Source organism: Salmo salar, chromosome ssa14 (genome assembly GCF_905237065.1).
Source record: "Salmo salar chromosome ssa14, Ssal_v3.1, whole genome shotgun sequence".
NCBI lineage: Eukaryota > Metazoa > Chordata > Actinopteri > Salmoniformes > Salmonidae > Salmo > Salmo salar.
In genome coordinates this window covers 56,823,253-56,849,417 of record NC_059455.1, presented here as the reverse complement: position 1 = coordinate 56,849,417, position 26,165 = coordinate 56,823,253, and the positions used below count along the sequence as shown (strand labels likewise).

The following is a 26,165-nucleotide window of genomic DNA, read 5'->3' as shown; positions in this document are numbered from 1 at the left end:
CTCTTCTGGGTTTTGGTGACATTATATGCTGGCTTGAAAAATGGGTGTCTGATTATTTCTGGCTTGGTACTCTGCTGACATAATCTAATGTTTTGCTTTCGTTGTAAAGCCTTTTTGAAATCGGACAGTGTGGTTAGATTAACGAGAGTCTTGTCTTTAAATAGCTGTAAAATAGTCATATGTTTGAGAAATTGAAGTAATAGGATTTTTAAGGTTTTGAAAATCGCGCCACAGGCTGCAAGTGGCTGTTACGTAGGTGGGCAAGCGCAAGCGTCCCACCTAGCCCATAGAGGTTAAATGTATTTGGCTAAGGTGTATGTAAACTTCCGACTTCAACTGTATATGCTCCTTAAAACCAATGAGGAGATGGGAGAGGACGGACTTGCAGCGCGTTGAGCGTCACAAATAGAACTTATTTCTATTTTAGCGGCTTACCACGCAGAGGCGCGTGAGGATTGTGGGTGCAATGATTGAATAACACATATGTGTACATTTATTTTGCAACGCTCGCGCACGAAACGCAAACGGTGTGGTCAGCATGTTAGGGGAGAACTGCTAGCCTGCCGAGTGAAAGTTGCACAGCCTCCCGATCTTGCGGGGTAGGTGCGGTCCCTGAACCCAAAGGCTATACCCGGGAGTGTTCCGGTGGACAGACATGTCACACACAACTAAGACAAACCCTCAGTGCTGCAATAGTGGTAGACCAAACCGAGTATCGCACACGTTGGTACACTGTCACAAGGACGAAACCCAAAAGAGATGGCACAAGCCAAACTGAGTGGGGGGACAGCAAAGGACCCTGATGGAGAGGCAGTTCCAAGCTATTGAATAGCTGCGTGTATACTTCTGCGCTTATACACTCTAACATAGCGCTCTTACCAAGCGAATCCTCCCTGGAAGGAGTCGAAAAAAGGAAAAGGTGGAAGTAGTGCAGCTGCAGATATTTAAGGTGTTCGGTCAGCTGCAGCACTACCCGGTACACTGGACTAATCTGAAATTCTTACTCGGAATGTATCCTGCCGCGTGGAAGAACACCATATTGAAGTGATCCAATATAGTGCTACATAACATGTCTGAAAGTAAACTATAAATTCCTTAAGAACTATCAGGAATTTCTACCCATATAATCTGGTCCGCAGGTAACTACACCAAAAATACATCAAATTCAGTCAGTTTGTTGGAACAACAGCGACACTCGGCAGTAGATATGTGCAATTAATTATCATGACAATAATAAAGAGGGTTGCAAAAAGTTTTGCATAATATTTTTATTTTTCAGTGGCAAGAAAAGGAGCAGTGCAAACATGAAAAATTACACAGAAAAGGTAACTCATTTGGATAGCATAGTCTCCCTAAGTGTACAGATCAACTAATTATCAGCACACTTACTATCTCTAACCCCAACCCTTTAATAAACCATCCAAATAAAGTTGGTCCAGAAATAGTAATCAATCATTAGATTAAACATGAAGTGTTTTTAGACAAAAACTCAGGTGATACAAAATATTGTAGTCATGTGGCCTCTAACATGTGTTTGGCTTCCAGGTGAACCCTGGTTCATGAGGCATCTGGGGGGCCATGTAGCCTGCAGTGGGCTCATAAAAGGGGTTTGGGAGTTCATCGTTAAAGCAGCTCCACCTGGCCTCTCCACTCTTCCTGCAGCACGGGTATGCCCTGGTCATTACGGCAAACTCTTCGACACAGAACATGGAGAGTGCATTCTGCCACTGCAAGGACAGAAACATAGAGAAAAGTATAGAATAACTTAAAAGAAATAATTCCAACATGCAATATATTCATATAAAATAAACACACACACACGACTCACAGCTTGCTGAGCACAGCACAGGATCTGGACATTTTGCTGGGCGACTTCTCCATTGCAGCACATGCCATACCAAGACTCCAAACGATTGATGGCTTTTCCACAGCGCCGGAAAAAACTGACTCCAGAGCGAGGAAAGAAGCTAGGTGGATACCGGGGACGACTCTGTCCATAGTGACATATGGCAGCAAGATTCTGTAGTGTTGGGCATGCAGGAGGGAAAGGGACGTCAGGCTCCTGCAGAGAGCCAACATTCTGGGTACCTGTGAATAGAAGAGACAGAGCAAAAGTGTGAAGAAAATGTGTGGGAAAAAAGAGGGAGCATGAAAAAACATGATACATTCAGACAATCTGTTTCATAGCAGACAAATAATAGATTTGAGTGTAATCCCTTTCAAAATGTTAAATGTATAGAAACATACAATACCTCCAAGTTTTGCACAATCAAGAGTCAGTAGTGCAAGTAACCAAGAATGTGCAAAAAATCCAGCCGAAATCATGTTTTGTTTGTTGTTGTTGTTAGAAAAAAAACTCAGTTCTCTTCTGTGAAGTTCTGCATGGGAGATAGAAGTCTTCTGCTTTCCTTCAGGTTTGTCCAAGCTGTACTGTCCTCATCTTCAACCTGCTTTTATCCAACAGATGGTAGGGGGAGTGAGTCCCGGGGCGTGCCACTCTCATGAATGTGAAATGATGCGAGTAGGGTGTAGATACTGGAAAAGGAAACAGCAAGTACTGAGTACATCACAGATTAGTACCAGTCTTTCCTCAAAATCTTGGATTACATTGCAAATGTTTGCTTTGTTAACCTTTCCTCCATTTGTTATATGTGAAAATTTGATTGTTTTATACATTTTATTTGAATGTTTAAGGCCTCTTGGAGGATTAGTCCAAATGAGGACTAAAAGAGATCCTAATAAAATCAAATCCATCGTGTCATATATCCACTTCTTTGGGCTTGACATGTAGGCCTTTTGCCATATTTAGCCAGTTAGCCTATCATTCATACTTGTTGTACTTTAAGGACTACACTCATTTGTTCCTAAAGGGGTACAAACGCTTGTCACTGGGGTGGTGCACTGTAAGGTACATCCTTTGTACCTTTAGTTATAGGTACATAATTGTACCCCAGTGTGTACCTCAGATAGTACATTTTTTACATATAGTCCACAGGTACAAATCATGCTTTTAGAAAGGTACATTTTGCCTTTATAGGAACCACCACAGTGACAAAGCCTTTTGTTTCTTGAAAGTGTAAAAATGTACCTCTACCATAGACCACTTCAACTGATACAACACTTCCACTCACGGGTGGACAAAAATAACTAACTGAAACTAAGCCACGCCTCCAATATAATTTCTCAGAGTGCCTTCCAGCTGGGCACAAACTGGTTGACTCAACATTGTTTCAACGTAATTTGTCAACGTATTGTGACGTGGAAAATAGATTGCATTTGAAAAAAGTCAAACTGTTGTTTTGAGGACGAAATTTAAACCACAGGATTATGTCGTTATTATGATAACCAAATTAAAACATAGACAAATCTGTATAAAATATGTTGAATTTGTACCTTTAAAACATTATATTTTCAACGTTATATCCACAAATCCACAATGAGAAAATAACAGTAGGCTGGGCAGCACATGAGAAAATAATAATAATAGGCTGGGCAGCACCAACTGGAGAATTGATCTATCTAGAGCTACCCGTTGCTCGCCCATCCAAGGTTTTAACCTTTTTTTTTTTTCTTTTTTTTTTACAAGATCAGCTTTAAAACCATAGCTCTCTGATTCTTTTTCTCTTTCATGAGATAGTCATTTTGCATCATATCTTGTTTTGTTGCTTTTGTGTGTGTTTATTTCATACTCAATAGGCTTTAGATTATTTACTTTGTTTATATTTAGCTTGTTTTTGGGCTGAAAAGAGGTGATTAACATCAATGCATCACATCACATTTACATTTCATAATACAACAAAGATTGAGAATTGATTCGAACTTGCCTTCCAGTCATTTGCTTCTGTTCCAAAACGTGTCAAACTCATTCCACGGAGGGCCGAGTGTCTGTGGGTTTTCGCTCCACCCTTGTACTTGATTGATGAATTACGGTCACTAATTAGTAAGGAACTTCCCTGACCTTGTTGTCTAGGTCTTTTTGAATATTAAAAAAATGTGTTTGATTATTTATTTATTACTTTTTGGTCTTATTTGAAAGGAAAAACCAAAACCCGTAGACACTCCGTGGAATTAGTTTGACTCCCATGTGTTACAGTATTAAGATCACCTTCTATAACGACCTTATACCCTATGCATAAAAGTTCCACCACAGACGTTCCTTTTACTCATAGCCAACGTTTTAAACTTGGTCAACGTTTGTTAGATCTTTCAGGCAGAATTCTTGTTAAAAAATAATATCTGCCTTGGCTTTTAAAAAAGTGTCTCCATTTTCTCCTTGATATTTCTGCTCAACTGAAAGCCACATAGATTATACTTCAGGATGTTAATTTGGTGTGGCATCAACAAAAAATATAGGGTGGCATACTATGTAGGGCTAGGTCTCACATCTTTCTTTTTTGCATAACCTGGTTTTAACCATGCCCAACCCCTACTTATGTTTGTCACTTACTATTACCAATGTGCTATCGTGAGAATGATTGTTGAGAGATCTCCACTTAAAAACGAAATAGATTGACTTTTGCTACTGAAGCCACTCCAAAGGGTAGGTTTAAAAGAGCAAATTAAATGTGACCATGCTGTATCACTCATACAGTGCATTCAGAAAGTATTCATACCCCTTGACTTATTCTACATTTTGTTGTGTTACAGCCTGAATTCAAAATGAATTAAATCAATTTTCTTCCTCTCCCACCTACACACAATACCCCATGATTACAAAGTGAAAGCATGTTTTTAGAAAGTTTTGCAAATGTATTGAAAATTAAATACAGAAATATCTCATTTACGTTAGTATTCACACATCTGAGTCAATACTTTGTAGGTCACCTTTGGCAGCGATTACAGCTGTCGGTCTTTCTGGGTAAGTCTCTAAGAGCTTTCCACACCAGGATTGTGGAACATTTGCCCATTATTCTTTTCAAATTGGTTGTGGATCATTCCTAGACGTAGATTTAAGTCAAAACTGTAACTCGGCCACATTCACTGTCTTCTTGGTAAGCAACTCCGGTGTAGATTTGGCCTTGTGTTTTAGCTTATTGTCCTGCTGAAAGGTGAATTCATAACATGATGAAGCCACCACAATGCTGGAAAATATGGAGAGTAGTACTCAGTAATGCGTCGTATTGGATTTGCCCCAAACGTAACACATTGTATTCAGGACAAAAAGTAAATTGCTATGCCACAATTTTTGCAGTATTACTTCAGTGCCTTGTTGCAAACAGGATGCGTGTTTTGGAATATTTTTGTTCTGTACAGGCTTTCTTCTTTTCTCTCTGTCAATTAGGTTAATATTGTGGAGTAACTACAATGCTGTTGAGTCACCATTGGCTTAATTGTGAAATTCATGAGCGGTTTCCTTCCTCTCCAGCAACTAAGTTAGGAAGGACACCTGTATCTTAGTAGGGACTGGGTGTATTGATACACCATCCAAAGTGTAATAACTTGAACATGCTAAAAGGGATATTCAAACTCTGCTTTTTTTTTACCCATCTACCAATGGGTGCCTTTCTTTGCGAGTCATGGGAAAACCTCCCTGGACTTTGGCTGAATCTGTGTTTAAAATTCACTGCTCAACTGAGGGACCTTACAATTATATGTATGTGTGGGGTACAGAGATGAGGTGGTAATCATTCAAAAATCCCGTTAAACACTATTTTTATTTATTTATTTTACCATTATTTTACCAGGTAAGTTGATTGAGAACACATTCTTACAGCAACGACCTGGGGAATAGTTACAGGGGAGAGGAGGGGGGATGAATGAGCCAATTGGAAGCTTGTATTATTGCACACTTATTGAGCAAAAGTCCATGTAACTTATTATGTGACCTGTAAGGGCAAATTTTTCCTCCCGAACTTATTTAGGCTTGCCATAACAAAGGGGTTGAGTACTTGAATACAGCTTTTCATTAATTTGTTAAAATTTCAAAAAACATAATTCCACTTTGACATTATGGGGTATTGTATTAAAAATCCACCTTTCCAGAAACAAGTCTCTCACCGTTGCCGCTTGCTATAGACCACCCTCTGCCCCCACCTGTGCCCTTGACACCATATGTGAATTGATTGCCCCCCCATCTAACTTCAGAGCTCGTGCTGCTAGGTGACCTAAACTGGGACATGCTTAACACCCCGGCCATCCTACAATCTAAGCTTGATGTCCTCAATCTCACACAAATGATCAACGAACCTACAGTGAGGGAAAAAAGTATTTGATCCCCTGCCACCAAGTACCAAGTCATGTTTTGCAGAGGGGTCAAGTACTTATTTCCCTCATTAAAATGCAAATCAATTTATAACATTTTTAACATGCGTTTTTCTGGATTTTTTTGTTGTTATTCTGTCTCTCACTGTTCAAATAAACCTACCATTAAAATTATAGACTGATAATTTCTTTGTCAGTGGGTATACGTACAAAATCAGCAGGGGATCAAATACTTTTTTCCCTCACTGTACCAGGTACAACCCCAAATCCATAAACACGGGCACCCTCATAGGTATCATCCTAACCAACTTGCCCTCCAAATACACCTCTGCTGTTTTCAACCAAGATCTCTGTGATCACTGCCTGCATCCGTAATGGGTCTGCAGGCAGTGATCGCTGATCCGTAATGGGTCTGCAGTCAAACGCTCCCTAAAACACTTCAGCGAGCAGGCCATTCTAATCGACCTGGCCCGGGGTATCCTGGAATGATATTTACCTCATCCTGTCAGTAGAGGATGCCTGGTTATTCTTTAAAAGTGCCTTCCTCACCATCTTAAATAAGCATGTTCCATTCAAAAAATGTAGAACCAGTAACAGATATAGCCCTTGGTTCACTCCAGACCTGACTGCCCTTGACCAGCACAAAAACATCCTGTGGCGTACTGCATTAGCATCGAATCGCCCCCGTGATATGCAACTTTTGAGGGAAGTTAGGAACCAATATACACAGGCAGTTAGGAAATCTAAGGCTAGCTTAGTCAAACAGAAATTTGCATCCTGTAGCACAAACTCAAAAAAGTTCTGGGACACTGTAAAGTCCATGGAGAATAAGAGCACCTCCTCCCAGCTGCCCACTGCACTGAGGCTAGGAAACACTGTCACCACCGATAAATCCACTATAATTGAGAATTTCAATGCTTTCCACCTGGCTACCCCTACCCCGGTCAATTGCCTGGCACCCCCCCACATCAACTCGTCCAAGCCTCCCCCATTTCTCCTTCACCCAAATTCAGATAGCTGATGTTCTGAAAGAGCTGCAAAATCTGGACCCCTATCAATCAGCTGGGCTAGACAATCTGGACCCTCTCTTTCTAAAATGATCTGCCGAAAATGTTGCAACCCCTATTACTAGCCTGTTCAACCTCTCTTTCATATCGTCTGAGATTCCCAAAGATTGGAAAGCTGCCGCGATCATCCCCCTCTTCAAAGGGGGAGACACTCTAGACCCAAATTGCTATAGACCTATATCTATCCTACCCTGCCTTAAGGTCTTCGAAAGCCAAGTTAACAAACAGATTACCGACCATTTCAAATCCCACCGTACCTTCTCCGCTATGCAATCTGGTTTCAGAGCTGGTCATAGGTGCACCTCAGCCACGCTCAAGGTCCTAAACGATATCATAACCGCCATCGATGAGAGACATTACTGTGCAGCCGTATTCATTGACCTGGCCAAGGCTTTCGACTCTGTCAATCACCACATTCTTATCGGCAGACTAAACAGCCTTGGTTTCTCAAATGACTGCCTCGCCTGGTTCACCAACTAATTCTCTGATAGAGTTCAGTGTGTCAAATCGGAGGGCCTGTTGTCTGGACCTCTGGCAGTCTCTATGGGGGTGCCACAGGGTTCAATTCTTGGGCCGACTCTCATCTCTGTATACATCAATGATGTTGCTCTCGCTGCTGGTGATTCTCTGATCCACCTCTATGCAGACGACACCATTCTGTATACTTCTGGCCCTTCTTTGGACACGGTGTTAACAACCCTCCAGACGAGCTTCAATGCCATACAGCTCTCCTTCCGTTGCCTCCAACTGCTCTTAAATGCAGTAAAACTAAATGCATGCTCTTCAACTGATCGCTGTCCGCACCTGCCCGCCCGTCCAGCATCACTACTCTGAATGGTTCTGACTTAGAATATGTGGAAAAATACAAATACCTAGGTGTCTGGTTAGACTGTAAACTCTCCTTCCAGACTCACATTAAGCATTTCCAATCCAAAGTTAAATCTAGAATCAGCTTCCTATTTCGCAACAAAGCATCCTTCACTCATGCTGCCAAACATACCCTCGTAAAACTGACCATCCTACCGATCCTCGACTTCGGCGATGTCATTTACAAAATAGCCTCCAAGACTCTACTCAACAAATTGGATGCAGTCTATCACAGTGCCATCCGTTTTGTCACCAAAGCCCCATATACTACCAACCATTGCGACCTGTACGCTCTCGTTGGCTGGCCCTCACTTCATACTTGACGCCAAACCCACTGGCTCCAGGTCATCTGCAAGTCTCTGCTATGTAAAACCCCACCTAATCTCAGCTCACTGGTCACCATAGCAGCACCCACCCGTAGCATGCGCTCCAGCAGGTATATCTCACTAGTCACCCCCAAAGCCAATTCCTCTTTTGGCCACCTTTCCTTTCAGTTCTCTGCTGCCAATGACTGGAACGAACTGCAAAAATCACTGAAGCTGGAGACTCATATCTCCCTCACTAGCTTTAAGCACCACCTGTCAGAGCAGCTCACAGATCACTGCACCTGTACATAGCCCATCTGTAAATTGCCCATCCAACTACCTCATCCACATACTGTATTTTTTTAAAATTTTTTATCTTGCTCCTTTGCACCCCAGTATCTCATCTTCTGCACATCATTCACTCCAGTGTTTAATTGGTATATTGTAATTACTTCGCCACCATGGCCTATTTATTGCCTTTACCTCCCTTATCTTACCTCATTTGCACACACTGTATATAGACTTTTTTCTACTGTATTATTGACTGTTTATTCCATGTGTAACTCTGTGTTGTTGTATGTGTCGAACTGCTTTGCTTTATTCTTGGTCAGGTCGCAGTTGTAAATGAGAACTTGTTCTCAACTAGCCTACCTGATTAAATAAAGGTGAAATAAATAAAAAAATAAAAAAATATAAGACAGTGAAAAAAAAATCTACATTTAATCAATTTTAAATTCAGGCAGTAACACATCAAAATGTGGGGAAAGTCAAGAGTTGTGAGTACTTTTATGAAGGTGCTGTATATCATCAATGATGCTATTTTGGCCTATAATTATATACTAATATAATGTAATTGCCATATTTAGAAAAAACAAAAGTTCCAAAGACTGGACCTATAATAATGTTTCAGCGATCATACAAGAGGTTTTGCAATGATTCCTATTTCGAAGATGTGGAAAATATTTGTTGGTCTGATGTGTGTAATAAGGAACAACTTGACACAGCACTTGAAGCATTTATGAAATAGCTTCTTCGGGCTACTGATAGGCATGCGTCCATCAGAACTGCCAATTCCCCATGTATAGATGATGAATTGAAAAACAGTATGGAGAGGGATGAGGCAACTGGAATACTAAATAAGTCTGTCAACACAGCAGAATGGCAAACATACAGTCAATTGAGAAATCACGTAACAAAACTAAACGAAAAGAAGAAGAAACTATACTATGGAACAAAGATAAATAATATAAAGAATGATAATAAAAACCTCTGGAGTAGGCCACATAAAAAATGTAATAAAAAAGCTCCATCCTCAGTTTCATCCTTCATTGAGGCAGATGGCTTGTTCATAACAAAACCCTTTGATATTGCCAAACACTTTAATAACTTTTTTGTTGACAAGATTAGCAAACTTAGGCATGACATGCAACCAACAAATACCAAGCCTTCATATTCATGCATAACGGACCAAATAATAAAAGACGAGCACTGTAGTTTTGAATTCCGCAAAGTTAGTGTGGAAAAAGGTGAACAAATGATTGCTGTCTATTAATAAGGACAAACCACCTGGTACCGACAATTTGGATGGTACATTACTGAGGTTGGTAGCAAAATACATTGCGATTCCTATTTGCCACATCTTCATTTTAAGCCTAGAAGATGACGTGTGCCCTCAGGCCTGGAGGGAGGCAAAGGTAATTTCGCTGCCCAAGAATAGCAAAACACCCTTTAATGATTAAAGCAGCCGACCAATCAGCCTGTAACAGGTGCTTAGCAAACTTTTGGAAAAAATTGTGTTTGACCAAACACAATGTTATTTTACAGAAAACAAATTAACAACAGACTCAGCATACTTATATGGAAGTGCACTCAACATGCTTGGCACTGACACAAATGACTGATGATTGGCTGAAAGAAATGAATAATAATAAGATTGTGGGAGCTGTTTTGTTAGACTTCAGTGGCAACCTTTGATATCATTGATCGCAATCTATTGCTAAAAAAACATGTGTTATGGATATACATTCTCTGCTTTATCATGGATTGAGAGTTACCGATCTAATAGAACAGACAGGGTTTTCTTTAATTTAAGCAGCTAATGCTAATTCGGTTGAGTTTGGTGTACCGCAGGCCAGCTGGCTTGGGCCATTATTGTTTTCTGTTTTTACTAATGACCTACTACTGACCTTGAATAAATCCTGTGTGTCTATGTACGCTGACGACTCAACAGTATACACGTCAGCTACAACAGTAAAATAAATAACTGACACCCTTAACATAGAGCTCCAGTCAGTTTTAGAATGCATAACCATCAAGAGGCTGGTGCTAAATGTCTAACAAACTAAAACCATAGTTTTTGGGACAAATCACTCACGCAACCCTTAACCTCATCTAGATCTATTATTGAATAATGTGGCGATTGAGCAAGTTGAGGAGGCTAAACCGCCTGTGTAAACCCTAGATAGCAAGCTGTCATGGTCAAAACATGCCTTAGTTTTGTTGCATCTGTACTACTGCCCAGTTGTGTGGTCAGGTGCGGTAAAGAAGGTTAAAGGCAAATTGCAGTTGGTCCAGAACAGAGCAGCACGTATTGCACTCAGATGTACACGGAGGGTGAATGTTAGTAACATGCGCGTCAATCTCTCCTGGCGAGATTGACTGCATCACTATTGGTCTTTGTGCGAGTTGTTGAATGTACCAAACTGTTTTTTCAAGCAGTGGGCACACAGTTTGGACACCCATTGGTACCACACAAGACATGCAACCAGAGGTCTCTTTACAGTCCCCAGGTCCAGAACAGAGTCTGGGGAACTCACAGTATTAAATAGAGCCATGACAACCCTGTGATAACACATTAATCTAATGCACATGTCAAACTCATTCCATGGAGGGCCGAGTGTCTGCGGGTTTTCGCTTCACCCTTGCACTTGATTGATGTCTTAAGGTCACTAATTAGTAAGGAACTCCCCTCACCTGCTTGTCTAGGTCTTAATTGAAAGGAGAAAACAAAAACCAGCAGACAGTAGGCCCTCTGTGGAATGAGTTTGACACCCCTGATCTAATGTATAAATAAACAAAATGTTTGACATTGTATTCCGATCTGAACTTTTCTGTGCTTTTAAATGATTGAAAGTGCAGTGATAGACATTTAGGTGACAACTAAACCAAAAATCCATTGGAATTTGGTTGTGCTTTTTAGATGGTTGAAAGCATAGTGATAACACATTGGAAATTCAACTAACTTTTGGCTGTCTTTTTGAGTGGGTGAATATAGGTTGGAATCTCATTGATCAACGTCTCAACCAAATATTACCCAATTATCCACTTTGAAATTACGTGTGCCCAGCATTTTTGTGTGAACTGTAGTGTTACCACCCATGACTGTATTTATTAGTGACAGAGACATCGTTGTTGTAGTCATTCTTTTCCAGTCCTGTGGCCTTGACCAAATGAGTTCCTAGGCTAATGTCATCATAAAAATGTAACACTTTATGACATACATATCTCATAAGGCCTTATTTTACCCTAACACAGAGGTCTGAACCTAATGGTTTACAGGCCACATCAGGCCTGCAAGTGGGGTTAGAACCAATGTGAGGAGACAACCTAAGCCATTTAAACTGGAACAACCATTTCAGTAATTGGTGCAGAAAGAATCTAATTGATTTGGATTAGTTTAGACAAATGTATGATATTTATATTTGTGCAACATAAGATTAATCAATCAATATACATGTACAAACTTTTTTTTTAAATCTACCTGCAGTAGAGCATTCTGGGAAATATGATAATGATTATGGTTCAAATTTGTCTTTTTAGGGTACCAGCCCAGTGACAAAGCCGTTTAGTTTATTTTAGGTTGCAAAAATTAACAGTTGTACCTTATGGTGAATCCACATATGTACCTTTCTTCATTACATTGCTTTTCTGCTAAGCTAAGGTACAGCTCAGTACCATCAAGAGTTGAGGGTACACAAAATACGTTTGGACCCTGGCAAACAGAAATGTATTTTAAGTTGAGAGTGTGATAATTGTATATTTTTTTTATATAAAAAAATATTGGGTACAAAAATGTACTATTATACTAGATTATTCGCACATGTACCCTAAAAGGTACTAAACAGTACGATTATATGTGTACCTCTGAAGGTACATTATGTGTACTTTGATCTTATTGTATCCCAGGGAACAATACTTGACCCTTATTTCTAAGAGTTTACACACTGGACATCTTTGTAGGCCCTACTTACATATTGAATGCCTGTTACATACAAGAAATACTGGCTCTTGATATCTCAGTCACAAAATTACCTGTTTCCACTTCAATGTCACACTCCTGTCCATCACCTCTATTGCCTGATTGGCAACATTGACCTTGATCAAGTCCCTTTTATTGTTGTAGTCCGTACAGCGACACATTTCTATCATTCCTCATCAGTCAACCTGGTCTCAGAGCATTTCAAATTATTCTGTACGTAATTCCGAGATGTTTCGTATGGTATGTATTCATTTGTGGATGTCAATCACCCATTTCATATGATATGTTCCGAATTTGCGAAACTATGATATGTTATGAATTCTAGCTAAGTGGCTAGGTGGCTAATGTTAGCTGGCCTGCTAACGTTAGCTAGGCTAGGGGTTAGGGTTAAGTTTAGAAGTTAGGTTAAAGGGTTAAGGTTAGGGGAAAAGTTAGCTAAAAGGGTTAGGGTTAGGTGAAGAGTTACCTAAAAGGGTTAGGTGAAGGGTTAGCTAACATGCTAGTACAGTGCATTCGGAAAGTATTCAAACACCTTGACTTTTTCCACATTTTGTTACTTTATAGCCTTATTCTAAAATTGATTCAATTGATTTTTCCCCCTCATCAATCTACACACAATACCCCGTAATGACAAAGCAAAAACTGATTTTTTTGAATTTTTGCAAATTCATAAAAATAAAAAAACTGAAATATCACTTTTACATAAGTATTCAGACCCTTTACTCAGTACTTTGTTGAAGCACCTTTGGCAGCGATTACAGCCTTGAGTCTTCTTGGGTATGACGCTACACGCTTGGCACACCTGTATTTGGGGTGTTTCTCCCATTCTTCTCTACAGATCCTCTCAAGCTCTATCAGGTTGGATGGGGAGCATCGCTGCACAGCTATTTTCAGTTCTTTCCAGAGATGTTAGATCGGGTTCAAGTCCAGATGAAATTTGAACTCCCAACCTTTGGCTTGCTAGACGTTCACGTTATATGCCCACCCATTCACCCCGACCAACCACCCTCCTTTCGTTTTTGCCTTCAGTAACCGTCTGACTTATGTAACTTTACCAAACGTAACATATATCATACTAAAGGGAGTGTTCCGGATTCACGTACAGAATAATACTAAACACTCTGTGACCAGGTTGCATCAGTATTTCCATAATTTCAATGAATGAACAAGAGGAAAAACTCATATGTTATCTTATGTCCAGACCAGTGGAGGCTGCTGAGGGGAGGACAGCTCACAATAATGGTTGGAATGGAGCGAATGGAATGGCATCAAACCATGTGTTTGGTCACTGCAATTATAGGGTGACGTACCAAGAATAAAGTCTGCCAAAAACACCATTATTTAAGTGCAAAGTTAGCTGTGTGAGTGAATAATAGCCTGTTATGCTGACAAAGGGAAATAACCGGGGAGGTTGCGGTGCACAGCATGACACATTCTATGGTCTACCTATAGCATTAGTCAGTCGAACATTCCTTGTCTTCATTAGAAGAACATTCAGTCATCATACCCCTAAAACAAAACAAAATGTGCACTTTGTGCCAAAGTGCCCAGTTTTCTATTGCACCATGACAACTTTGGTAAGCACACAGGCTTTAGCTCACACAAGCACTAGCACACTCACATGGTCTCCATGCAGGTAGTAGCCAACAGGCCTCATTCAGGAAACTGGCATTCTGTCAAGGACACATGATGACATGAATTTTTTTTTTCATGTTACAAAAATAGCTCTTGCAAACCCAAATATTAATGTTGAATGTTATTGTGACAGCACATTGTGATTTAGCCTACTGGATAGTCCTTATCAAAAAATAATAATAATAATTATTGTTTTGCCTCTTGAAAAATGTTTCATTGTCACATACACCGGATAGCTGCAGTGAAATGTGTTGTTTTAAATGTTTTACCTGTCCATGTTGAACTTGCAACCTGAGAAAGTGGATGTTGATTGCAATAACTTTCCCTTTTATCTACCTAATGTCTGTGAAACAAAGAAATGTGTGTTCTGCACAATGTTCATTTGTACTTTTAACAATGTCTAATTCAAATCAAATTGTATTAGTCACAAGCGTCGAATACAACAGGTGTAGACCTGACAGTGAAATGCTTACTTACGAGCCCCTAACCGACAATGCAGTTTCAAAAAATACGGATAAGAATAAGAGCTAAAAGTAACAAGTAATTAAAGAGGAGCAGTAAAAAATAACAATATATACAGGGGGGTGCTGTTACAGAGTCAATGTGTGGGGGCAACGGTTAGTTGAGGTAGTATGCACATGTAGGTAGAGTTAAAGTGACAATGCATAGATGACAACAGGGAATGGCTGTGGTGTGGAGAGGGGGGGGGCAGGCAATGTGAATAGTCTGGGTAGCCATTTGACTACATTTGGCATGGGTCCTCAGATCCTCAAAAGGTTCTACAGCTGCACCATCGAGAGCATCCTGACTGGTTGCATCACTGCCTGGTATGGCAACTGCTCGGCCTCTGACCGCAAGGCACTACAGAGGGTAGTGCGAACGGCCCAGTACATCACTGGGGCCAAGCTTCCTGCCATCCAGGACCTCTATACCAGGCGGTGTCAGAGGAAGGCCCTGAAAATTGTCAAAGACTCTAGCCACCCTAGTCATAGACTGTTCTGTCTGCTACCACACGGCAAGTGGTACCAGAGCGCCAAGTCTAGGTCCAAGAGGCTTATAAACAGCTTCTACTCCCAAGCCATAAGACTCCTGAACATCTGAGGGGGAATAGGTTTTGTGGTGCCCGCTTCATGACTGTCATGGTGTGCTTGGACCATGTTCATTTGTTGGTGATGTGGACACCAAGGAACTTGAAGCTCTCAACCTGCTCCACTGCAGCCCCGTCGATGAGAATGGGGGCGTGCTCGGTCCTCTTTTTCCTGTAGTCCATAATCATCTCCTTGGTCTTGATCACGTTGAGGGAGAGCTTGTTGTCCTGGCACCAACTCACTCCGTCGTTGTCGGTGATCAGGCCTACGACTGTTGTGTCATCTGCAAATTTAATGATGGTGTTGGTGTCGTGCCTGGCCTTGCAGTCATAAGTGAATAGGGAGTACAGGAGGGGGCTGAGCCCGCACCCCTCAGGTGCCCCTGTGTTGAGGATTAGCGTGGCGGATGTGTTGTTACCTACCCTCACCACCTGGGGGCTGCCCGTCAGGAAGTCCAGGATCCAGTTGCAGAGGGAGATGTTTTGTCCCAGGGTCCTTAGCTTATCGATGAGCTTTGAGGGCACTATGGTGTTGAACGCTGAGCTGTAGTCAATGAATAGCATTCTCACATAGGTGTTCTTTCTGTCCAGGTGGGAAAGGGCAGTGTGGAGTGCAATAGAGACTGCATCATTTGTGGATATGTTGTGGCGGTATGCAAAATGGAGTGGGTCTCGGGTTTCTGGGATGATGGTGTTGATGTGAGCCGTGACCAGCCTTTCAAAGCACTTCATGGCTACAGATGTGAGTGCTACGGGTTGGTAGACATTTAGGCAGGTTACCTTAGTGTTCTTGGGCACAGGCACTATGGTGGTCTGCTTAAAACATGTTGGTATTACACACACTTATAGGGAGAGTTTGAAAATGTCAGTGAAGACACTTGTTAGTTGGTCAGCACATGCTCGCAGTACACGTCCAGGTAAACCATCTGGCCCTGCGGCCTTGTGAATGTTGGCCTGTCTAAAGGTCTTACTCACATCGGCTGCGGAGAGCGTGATCACACAGTCTTCCGGTACAGCTGGTGCTCTCAAGCATGTTTCAGTATTATTTGCCTCGAAGCGAGCATAGAAGTAGTTTAGCTCGTCCGGTAGGCTCGTGTCACTGGGCAGCTCTCGGCTGTGCTTCCCTTTGTAGTCTGTAATGGTTTGCAAGCCTTGCCACATCAAGACAAGCATCAGAGCCGGTGTAGTACAACTCGATCTTAGTCCTGTATTGATGCTTTGCCAATTTGATGGTTCGTCGGAGGGTTTAGCGGGATTTCTTATAAGCTTCCGGGTTAGAGTCCCGCTCCTTGAAAGCGCCAGCTCTTGCCTTTAGTTCAGTGCAGATGCTGCCTGTAATCCACGGTTTCTGGTTGGGGTATGTACATACGGTCACTGTGGGGACAACGTCATCGATGCACTTATTGATGAAGCCAATGACTGATGTGGTGTACTCCTCAATGCAATCGGAGGAATCCCGGAACATATTCCAGTCTGTGCTAGCAAAACAGTCCTGTAGCTTAGCAACTGCTTCATCTGGCCACTTTTTTATTGATCTAGTCAATGGTGCTTCCTGCTTTAATTTTTGCTTGTACGCAGGAATCAGGAGGATAGAATTAATGGTCAGATTTGCCAAATGGAAGGCGAGGGAGAGCTTTGTATGCATCTCTGTGTGTGAAGTATAGGTGGTCCAGAGTTCTTTTCCCTCTGGTTGCACATTTAACATGTTGATAGAAATGAGGTAAAACTGATTTAAGTTCGCCCGCATTAAAGTCCCCGGCTACTAGGAGAGTCGCCTCTGGGTGAGCGTTTTCTTGTTTGCTTATGGCGGAATACAGCTCATTAAATGTTATCTTAATGCCAGCCTCTGACTGTGGTGGTATCTAAACAGCTACAAAGAATATAGATGAGAACTGTCTCGGTAGGTAATGTGGTCTGCAGCTTATCATGAGAAACTCTACCTCAGGCGAGCAATGGCTCGAGACTTCCTTAGATATCGTGCACCAGCTGTTGTTGACAAAAATACATAGACCGCCGCCCCTTATCTTACCAGATGCCGTTGTTCTATCCTGCAGGTACATCGTATAACCAGCCAGCTGTATGTTGATATTGTCGTCGTTCAGCCACGACTCCGTGAAGCAGAAGATGTCAAACAATGTCTTGAGTGTGTTGGGTTTAAAGTTCATGTAGGGTATGACTAAAGCCATGTTTTTATTCACCACCCTGAACATAAATACTGTTATTCAATAGCATTGCATACAATTTGCTCAGCAGCGAATCAGCTAAAAACCATGACTCACCAGCTCTGTAAACCAATAGGTTAGAGGTGAAAATAGTTGGCAAACATAGCAATAAAAAAACATAAAAACACATCATTTGAAATGAATGCATAAAGAGATTATGCAACCATTGCATTATGTTTAACAACACATTTGTGAGGAGATGCATTAGCCAAGCGGATTTGAACCTCAGCGGTAGGGGAGAGTGGGGTAAGTCATACCACAAGTTTAGTTGAGCTGCCCCTTGTTTCTAGGAAACCATACACAAAATTAATAATGTTACCATATTTGCATTGAGTCTGTAAAGGCAGAAACCACATGGAAAATGTTGTAAGCAAGTTAAGTCCAAAAAAATGATTTAACCTAGTCAAATTATTGTATTGTGTTAGAGGTTTCATGATGCTTGTATCTCAACCAAAGTACATTGTTTTATACATTAGTTGGGATCTCTATAAGCTACAATATGATGTCCTAAACCTAGCACGAAAGCAGAGGTGGCTGGTGGGAGGAGCTACGGGAGGATGGGCTCATTGTAATGGCTGGAATGGCATTAATGGAATGGAGTCAAACAACTGGTTTCCATATGTTTGATGTGTTTGATACCGTTCCAGTAATTCCATTCCAGCCAATACAATGAGCCCATCCTCCTATAGCTCCTCCCACCAGCATTCAAAGCATGAAAGTAAATCCTTGCTTTGGGTAAATTGTGCCATTTGGCAAGGGTCAAGTTGAGCCAATGACTAATCATGCTTACCCTCTCCCTATTCTCAATTTACCCCATGCCCATGGTAAGTTGCGCCAAGAGATACATTTTTTGGGACAAGCTATGTTTTCAAAACTGTTTATATGAGTTCTGATTATTTCCATGAATACACAACATCCAATATTCTGAAATCCACCTTTTGCACAGAGTGAGGAGTTCCCTCACCATTTTAGCTGCTGGACATTTAGCTGCTGGACATCTCGCATTTTGTTGTGCTTTGAAAGACCAACTTAACTGCAATATATTTGTTAGGGATTGTATGCCATTAGATATAACATCTACTGAATATTACAATACAATTTTTCTGAAGCTACCAAATGTAATCAGTTTCTCTATTTTTCATATTCATCAGTATGCTTTTCTTAAAGGCCCAGTGCAGTCAAAATGGTGATATTTCTGCGTTTTATATATACTGAGTGTACAAAACATTAGGAACACTCCTTTGTCCTCAGAACAGCCTCACTTCGTCGGGTAATGGACTCTAAAAGGTGTCGAAAGTGTCCCACAGTTGGCTGGATGTTCTTTGGGTGGTGGACCATTCTTGATACACACAGGAAACTGTTGAGGGTGAAAAACCCAGCAGCATTGCAGTTCTTGACACACTCAAACCGGTGCGCCTGGCATTTACTACCATACCCCGTTCAAAGGCACTTAAATCTTTTGTCTTTCCCATTCACCTTCTGAATGGCACACATACACAATCCATGTCTCAATTGTATCAAGGCTTAAAAATCCCCTTCATCCCCTAATCCCCTTCATCTACACTGATTATAGCGGATTTAACAAGTGCCGTCAATAAGGGATCATAGCTATCACCTGGATTCGTCTGGTAAGTCTATATTACATGGAAAGAGCAGGTGTTCCTAATGTTTTGTACACTTAGTGTAGATTTCCACACTATGAGATTGGAATAAAACTGTGAAAATTATTATAATGCTATTTTAGTGTAAGAGCTGTTTGAAAAGACCGCCTGAAATTTCAGTCTGTTTTGATGGGATAGGGTTTTGGCCAGCCTGGTGACAGGCTAGTCTATTAAATTAGTTATTAGACCAATAGGAAAGAGTTCCAAACCTCTCTGACAATAATTGCTAGTTTTCCCTTCCCCACTCGAACCACTCCCACATAATCCAGGCACAATTCTTGCCTGAGAAATGTCTCTTTGGTAACAAGCTATTTTTGTTTGGGACTGTTTTAATTGAAAACAATCACAGTTAGGTACTTAATTGTTACCCAGAAATGATTTGATATTGAGGTAAAAACTGCTGCATTGGACCTTTAACCTCTGCATTGGTGTGTATATTGCAAATGGTTTTGAGTTACTATGGAACAGAATACACATAAACAGCAACCAAGCATCTGGATTGTGTTGATGTATTCCCTGAACCCCACCCAGTCGATATGAGATGTGATAACATCTGGACAGAAGGGTTTGCCATGTTCAGAGGTGACACCTGTCCTGGTAGGTGGCACCTGACAATGGTGCCAGATCTGTACTGATTGGCTCCTATCTAGAAGCCAAACCTAATATAGGGCCATGAACCCAGGACCCCATCAAGCCAGTCATTCAAGTAAGCGATTTCACAGTTTTTGTATGTTTGTTGACTAGTAGATCTAGTCCTGTAGGTCTGAAATTAGAATCCATTTGGCATGGCTTTTAGATGCGTTTTAGTGCTTATTAGTTCCTGTTCTTTTCAAAGAGAGGCTGTTGTGTGGTGTCAGGGATAATCATACTTTTTTTGTCATAAGGATGAAGGGGTCACTGCAATGATTCACAGTTCTGCTGCTCGGTGGTAAGTACTAGATAGTGAGCAAGCAATTTCTTTTCCCTTATTGACACCAAGCTATTTTGTGTAGACACAACTGGAGGAGAGCAAGGTCAGATCCTGTTATTGTCAGGAATAACAATTAATTGCACTGAGTACGAGTTTCAGGTTATCCCACATGAAAACATACTATAGTATAATATGGTATAAATATGATAATATTACTATATTTATATATTGTACTATTTACTGTGGTGTTTTTGCTGACTTGGCAGTAGTACTACACTGTAGTATTTACTGTAGTGTTTTTGTAGACATGACTGTGGTATATACTATAGTGTTTTTGTTTATATGAGGAAACTCACTAAAATAACACATTTTCCATAACCTGTAGCACTGGCATCTGAACGGATACTTGGCATGTAGCTTTCTCACTCATAGGTGGCACAAAATGAGATATGGCGGAGGGGAATGGGTGGGGTATATGCAAATTAAATACTGTAGTATTACTATAGTTTAAAAAAATAGTAGTGTTTTTGCAAACTAGTGTTTTTGCGGACATTACTGTAGTATTTACTACAGTGTTTTTTGTAAATAATATTGTAGTATGCTAAATTCTAAGTACTACACATGATCAAGGGATAGTATAGTATTTAGTATAGTATTCTACAGTATACTACAAAATGATATAGTAAGCACTACATGATCGAGGGATACTACAGAGTGTATTAAAGTATTCTACAGTATACTACACTTTACTACAGAATGCTTTACAATTCTATAGTATACAGTACTATAGTAAACTGTAGTATTTTTTCATGTGGAGTGTTTTTCCCATGAAATTTACCAAGGTCGTCTTTGTCTACAGTCTAAACTAAGTCAGATAACAATGTTTTTCTCCCTCACCAAATCATAATATTGTCATTATCTAGCAGTACCTTAACTGCACTATCAAGTTTACATTCAGAATTTATGTTGCATCAGAAATAGATAGTGTTATGTTGGTGGCTTGCTTGGTTCTTATCCTAAGTGAACTAGACATGTTTTCCATAGATATAATTTTTTGGGAAAAAAAAGTCTGCTCTGCTGGGCCGGCAGGGAAAGAGTTTGCCACAGCTTTCATGCAAAATTATTTTGAAGACCATAAATGCTTAAGCTTTAAGATTGAAGTGGTAGCTCCCCCCACCTCCCTCCACCCCACTAAGGTCCAGGTAACTGCCCTTGGGAAGGTCTATGAGAAGACAGTTGACCCTGGTTAAAGCGTGACCTTTGACCTACCCGAAGCTGTGGACATTGATTTGCAGCAAGAAGAACCTCCCCACTGTCCTGATCGAAGCTTCCCAGGTCACAGTGTTGTCCTTCAACTACAAGAAGGAAACAGCTGACACCACGGTCGTCTACCCTGTGAAGGACTGAGGAACATCACTGGTGATACATTCTCCAAAGAGTTTTCCATCACCAACTACAAAGAGAATAACTTTGTGGTTGAGGTTTATCTGACTGCCTCGGTGACATTCCAAAGGCAAAAGTATCATGCAGGCAGCAAGCTGACAATCGACCTTAAGCCCTTTGAGAGTGTACAGATTCAGAGCCAGTTTGATCGGAGTGGCTCCAACGTGATCTCTAAGCTCCCAGTAGGAGTCGTATCAGGACACAGCTGTACTGAGAAATATACTGGATGCAACCCCGTCTATGAGCAGCTCCGGCACATTAACAGTTGGGGGAATTCATTAATTGCTGGACCACTACCTTTCCATAAAGACATCAACAGATATGATAGTCTTAACATCCAAACATCTCAGTTCACTCAAGTTAAATTGAGACAAACTGGTCTAGATTCCATTATGCTTCCAATGTTCCCAGGACAAACGTTTGTCAGATGTTATTGCGAGTGTAGCGAAATGCTTGTGCTAGTTCTGACACTACAGTAACATCTAACAAGTAATCTAACAATTCCACAACTACCTAATACACACAAATCTAAGTAAAGGGATGGAATAAGAATATATACATATAAATATATGGATGAGTGATGACCGAGCGGTATAGGCAAGATGCAATAGATTGTATAAAAATACAGTATATACATATGAGATGAGTAATGCAAGATATGAAAACATTATTAAAGTGGCATTATTAAAGTGACTAGTGACCTACTTATTAAAGTGGCCAATGATTTCAAGTCTGTATATAGGCAGCAGCCTCTCTGTGTTAGTGAAGGCTGTTTTAACAGTCTGATGGCCTTGAGATAGAAGCTATTTGGCTCGGGTGGTTGTTGTCCTTGATTATCTTTTAGGCCTTCCTGTGACAATGGGTGCTATAGGTGTCCTGGAGGGCAGGTAGTTTGCCCCCGGTGATGCGTTGTGCAGAATACACCACCCTCTGCAGAGCCCTGCGGTTTTGGGTGGTGCAGTTGCCATACCAGGTGGTGATACAGCCCAACAGGATGCTCTCAATTGTGCATCTGTAAAAGTTGGTGAGGGTTTTAGGTGACAAGCCGAATTTCTTCAGCCTCCTGAGGTTGAACAGGCGCTGTTGCATCATCTGTGTGGGTGGACCATTTCAGTTTGTACGTGATGTGTACGCCGAGGAACTTAACTTTCCACCTTCTCCACTACTGTCCCGTCGATGTGTATAGGGAGGTGCTCCCTCTGCTGTTTCCTGAAGTCCTCGATCATCTCCTTTGTTTTGTTGACGTTGAGTGAGCGGTTGTTTTCCTGACACCACACTACGAGTGCCTTCTCCTCCCTGTAGTCTGTCTCGTCGTTGTTGGTGATCAAGCCTACTACTGTTGTGTCATCTGCAAACTTGACGATTGAGTTTGAGGCGTGCATGGCCACGCAGTCATGGGTGAACAGTGAGAACAGGAGAGGGCTGAGCACGCACCCTTGTGGGGCCCCACTGTTGAGGATCAATGAAGTGGCCTCAAGCTTAATGATGAGCTTGGAGGGTACTATGGTGTTGAATGCTGAGCTGTAGTCAATGAACAGCATTCTGACATAGGTATTCCTCTTGTCCAGATGGGATAGGGCAGTGTGATGGCAACTGCGTCATCTGTGGACCTATTGAGACGGTTTGCAAATTGAAGTGGGTTTAGGGTGGCAGGTTAGGTGGAGGTGATATGATTCTTGATTAGTCTCTCAAAGCACTTCATGGTGACAGAAGTGAGTTCTACATGGCGATAGTCATTTTGTTCAGTTACCTTTTCTTGTTGGGTACAGGAACAATGGTGGCCATCTTGAAGCATGTGGGGACAGCACACTGGGATAGGGAGAGATTGAATATGTCCGTAAACACACCAGCCAGCTGGTCTGCGCATTCTCTGAGGATGCGGCTAGGGATGCCGTCTTGGCCGGCAGCCTTGCGAGGGTTAACAAGTTAAAATGTCTTACTCACATCGGCCACAGAGTTCCTGTATATTGTTACGACTACACCATGAGTCACTAATCATGAAGCATACACCCCTGCCCTTCCCGGTGGCTGTACCGACTCCAACAACATATCCCGAGAGAGCCACGTTTCCGTGAATCAGAGTATGTTACAATCCCTGATGTCTGTCTGGAAAGCAACCCTTGCCCTAATTTCATCTACCTTGTTATCTAGAGACTGGACATTGGCGAGTAATATACTCAGAAGCGGTGGGTGGTGTGCACGCCTCCGAAGTCTGACCAGAAGGCCGCTCTGTCTACCTCTTCTGCAGCGACGTTGTTTTGGGTCGGCTCTAGAATCAGATCAAATGCCCTGGGTGGTGGTGCGAATAAAGGATCTGCTTCGGGAAAGTCGTATTCCTTGTCGTAAACACACTAGCTGTGTGACTGTGTAACCATAGTTTGATATCTTTTAATAAACTAGGCAAGTCAGTTAAGAACAAATTCTTATTTACAATGACGGCCTACACCGGACGACGCTTGGCCAATTGTGCACTGCCCTATGGGACTCCCAACCACAGCCGGTTGTGATACCACCTGGATTCGAACCAGCGTGTCTGTAGTGATACCTCTAGCACTGAGGTGCAGTGCCTTAGACCGCTGCACCACTCGGGAGCCCGAAATGCAAGAGCACTGGCTGTCCTCTTGAGCAGGAGTGTCAGATAGTTGATGGGAAGTGAGACTGCCCCCCGATGGTCTATTCCACATTCATGGTGTCTGGTGACCCACACTACCGCACCTTCGATGGCCAGCATTACAGCTTCCTGGGCACCTGTGTGTGTCAGATGGCCGGCGTTTGCTCCAACAACAAAGCCCTTGAGCACTTTGATGTCCTAGTGCAAAATGATGGCCGTAGTAAAAAAGCGAGCTACAGCACTAAGTTGGTGGAGGTCATTGTTTATGGACACACCATTATCCTCAGCAAAGAACACTAAGGTTTAGTTCTGGTGAGGTATGCTGGGATATATTTAAGCAATAATGCACGAGTGGGTGTGGTATATGACCAATATACCACGGCTATGGACAGTTCTTATGCACGATGCAACGCCATATACCACAAACCCCAGAGGTGCATTATTGCTATTATAAACTGGTTGCCAATGTAATTAGAGCAGTGAAAATATTTGTTTTGACGTACCCGAGCCAATCAGCATTCGAACCACCAGTTTATAAATCACTTTTATTCACCATGTTTTGTAAATAGATATATCTGTATTTCTTCTTTAGTCATCCATTCCACCCCATATTAAAACTGTCACGACTGTCTAGGACCAGTGGAGAGGTGGAATCAGGAGCAGGAGACAGAGGGCCGGAGCAACGGTGTTTTAATAATATTATTGGCACGCAAATAGCCGTAGGGCACCAGGCGCGTGGCGAAGTCTGCCAGGGGAAAAACACCTTCCCAAAACAAGCGCACTGGAAACGAAAAGCGCACGGGGCGCAGCCCGGCAATAATAATCTACAATAACAATTTATAATCACAACTGTCCTGAGTGGACAATAAACAATCCCGCACGAGAACCCCAACTGAAAATACACACTAAATAACCCCCCACTAATGACAAACACAAAACAGGTGCGAGATAGACAGACAGACAAAACCAAAAGACACAGAAACAACGATCGGTGGCAGCTAATAGGCCGGCGACGACGACCGCCGAGCGCCGCCCGACCGAGGAGGGGCGCCACCTTCGTTAGATACTGTGACAAAAACATTGAAAACATTTTCTACAGGTAGATGAAGAGATTACCAACCTCCCAGTGAAACTGCTCAAAGGTAAGGTGCAAGTGTACCTGAGTAGTGGCTTTGCAGTGGTTCACACTGACTTTGGAGTGAAAGTGTCTTTACGACTGGCACTCCACGTCATTTGTCACCGTCCCTCACACTTACGCTGGTGTAATGTGTGGCATGTGTGGTAACTACAACCTCAAACTCAACAATGAAATGCAGATGAACAATGGAAAGCAGGTCGCCACACCAGAGGAACTTGGTCAGAGCTGGAGAGTTGCAGAGATCCCTGGTTGTGTCCATGGCTGTAAAGTCAATAACCATTGTCCTAGCTGTGATTTTGAGACCAATGAGTTCTGTGGTAAAATCCCTTCCACAACTGCCACACCAAGGTGGATCCCAACAGCTTCTTTGATGACTGTGTTTACAATGTATGCCTTAACAATGGCAACAAGAACACACTATGCAGTAGCCTCCAAATGTACACTGCAGCATGCCAGCAGAAAAGAGCTGTGGTCTTTGCATAGAGGTCCAAAGACTTCTGTGGTGTCAGACATTTCATATTGATCTTATATCAATATTATTTTTCAGAGTTTTTTTCCCCCAACATTCATTAATCAAGCTTTCATCAATTCTATTTGACTCCAGAGTTCAAACTCCCTGCGAACAGTCATTATGCGATTTGTGCCAATGGTTGCCCTGCTACTTGTGATAGCCTGTTTGCCCCCAACAGCTGTAAGGCTCTGTGTCAGGAAGGATGGCCTTGTGATTTTGGTTTCATTCTCAGTGGAGACCAATGTGTGC

At 41.9% G+C, this 26,165-nt stretch overlaps 1 protein-coding gene across 1 annotated transcript; it reads right to left on the bottom strand.

Moving 5' to 3' along the window:
• Positions 1-1,236: 1,236 nt before the first annotated feature.
• ecm1a (extracellular matrix protein 1a) lies at positions 1,237-2,557 on the bottom strand. The gene is made up of 3 exons (XM_014142219.2): positions 2,253-2,557; positions 1,829-2,088; positions 1,237-1,727 (listed from the first exon to the last, which is right to left on the bottom strand). The coding sequence occupies exons 1-3, from the start codon at positions 2,323-2,325 to the stop codon at positions 1,524-1,526; spliced, it is 537 nt and encodes a 178-aa protein (XP_013997694.1). The 5' UTR covers positions 2,326-2,557; the 3' UTR covers positions 1,237-1,523.
• Between the last annotated feature and the right edge of the window lie 23,608 nt (positions 2,558-26,165).

Excerpts from the sequence above, each read along its gene's own strand:
- ecm1a (XM_014142219.2), bottom strand. The coding sequence starts at position 2,325 with ATGATTTCGGCTGGATTTTTTGCACATTCTTGGTTACTTGCACTACTG. Across the intron at positions 2,089-2,252 it reads TGATTGTGCAAAACTTGGAG|GTACCCAGAATGTTGGCTCT; the intron begins GTATTGTATGTT and ends TTCTATTCACAG. Across the intron at positions 1,728-1,828 it reads TGTGCTGTGCTCAGCAAGCT|TGGCAGAATGCACTCTCCAT; the intron begins GTGAGTCGTGTG and ends CTGTCCTTGCAG.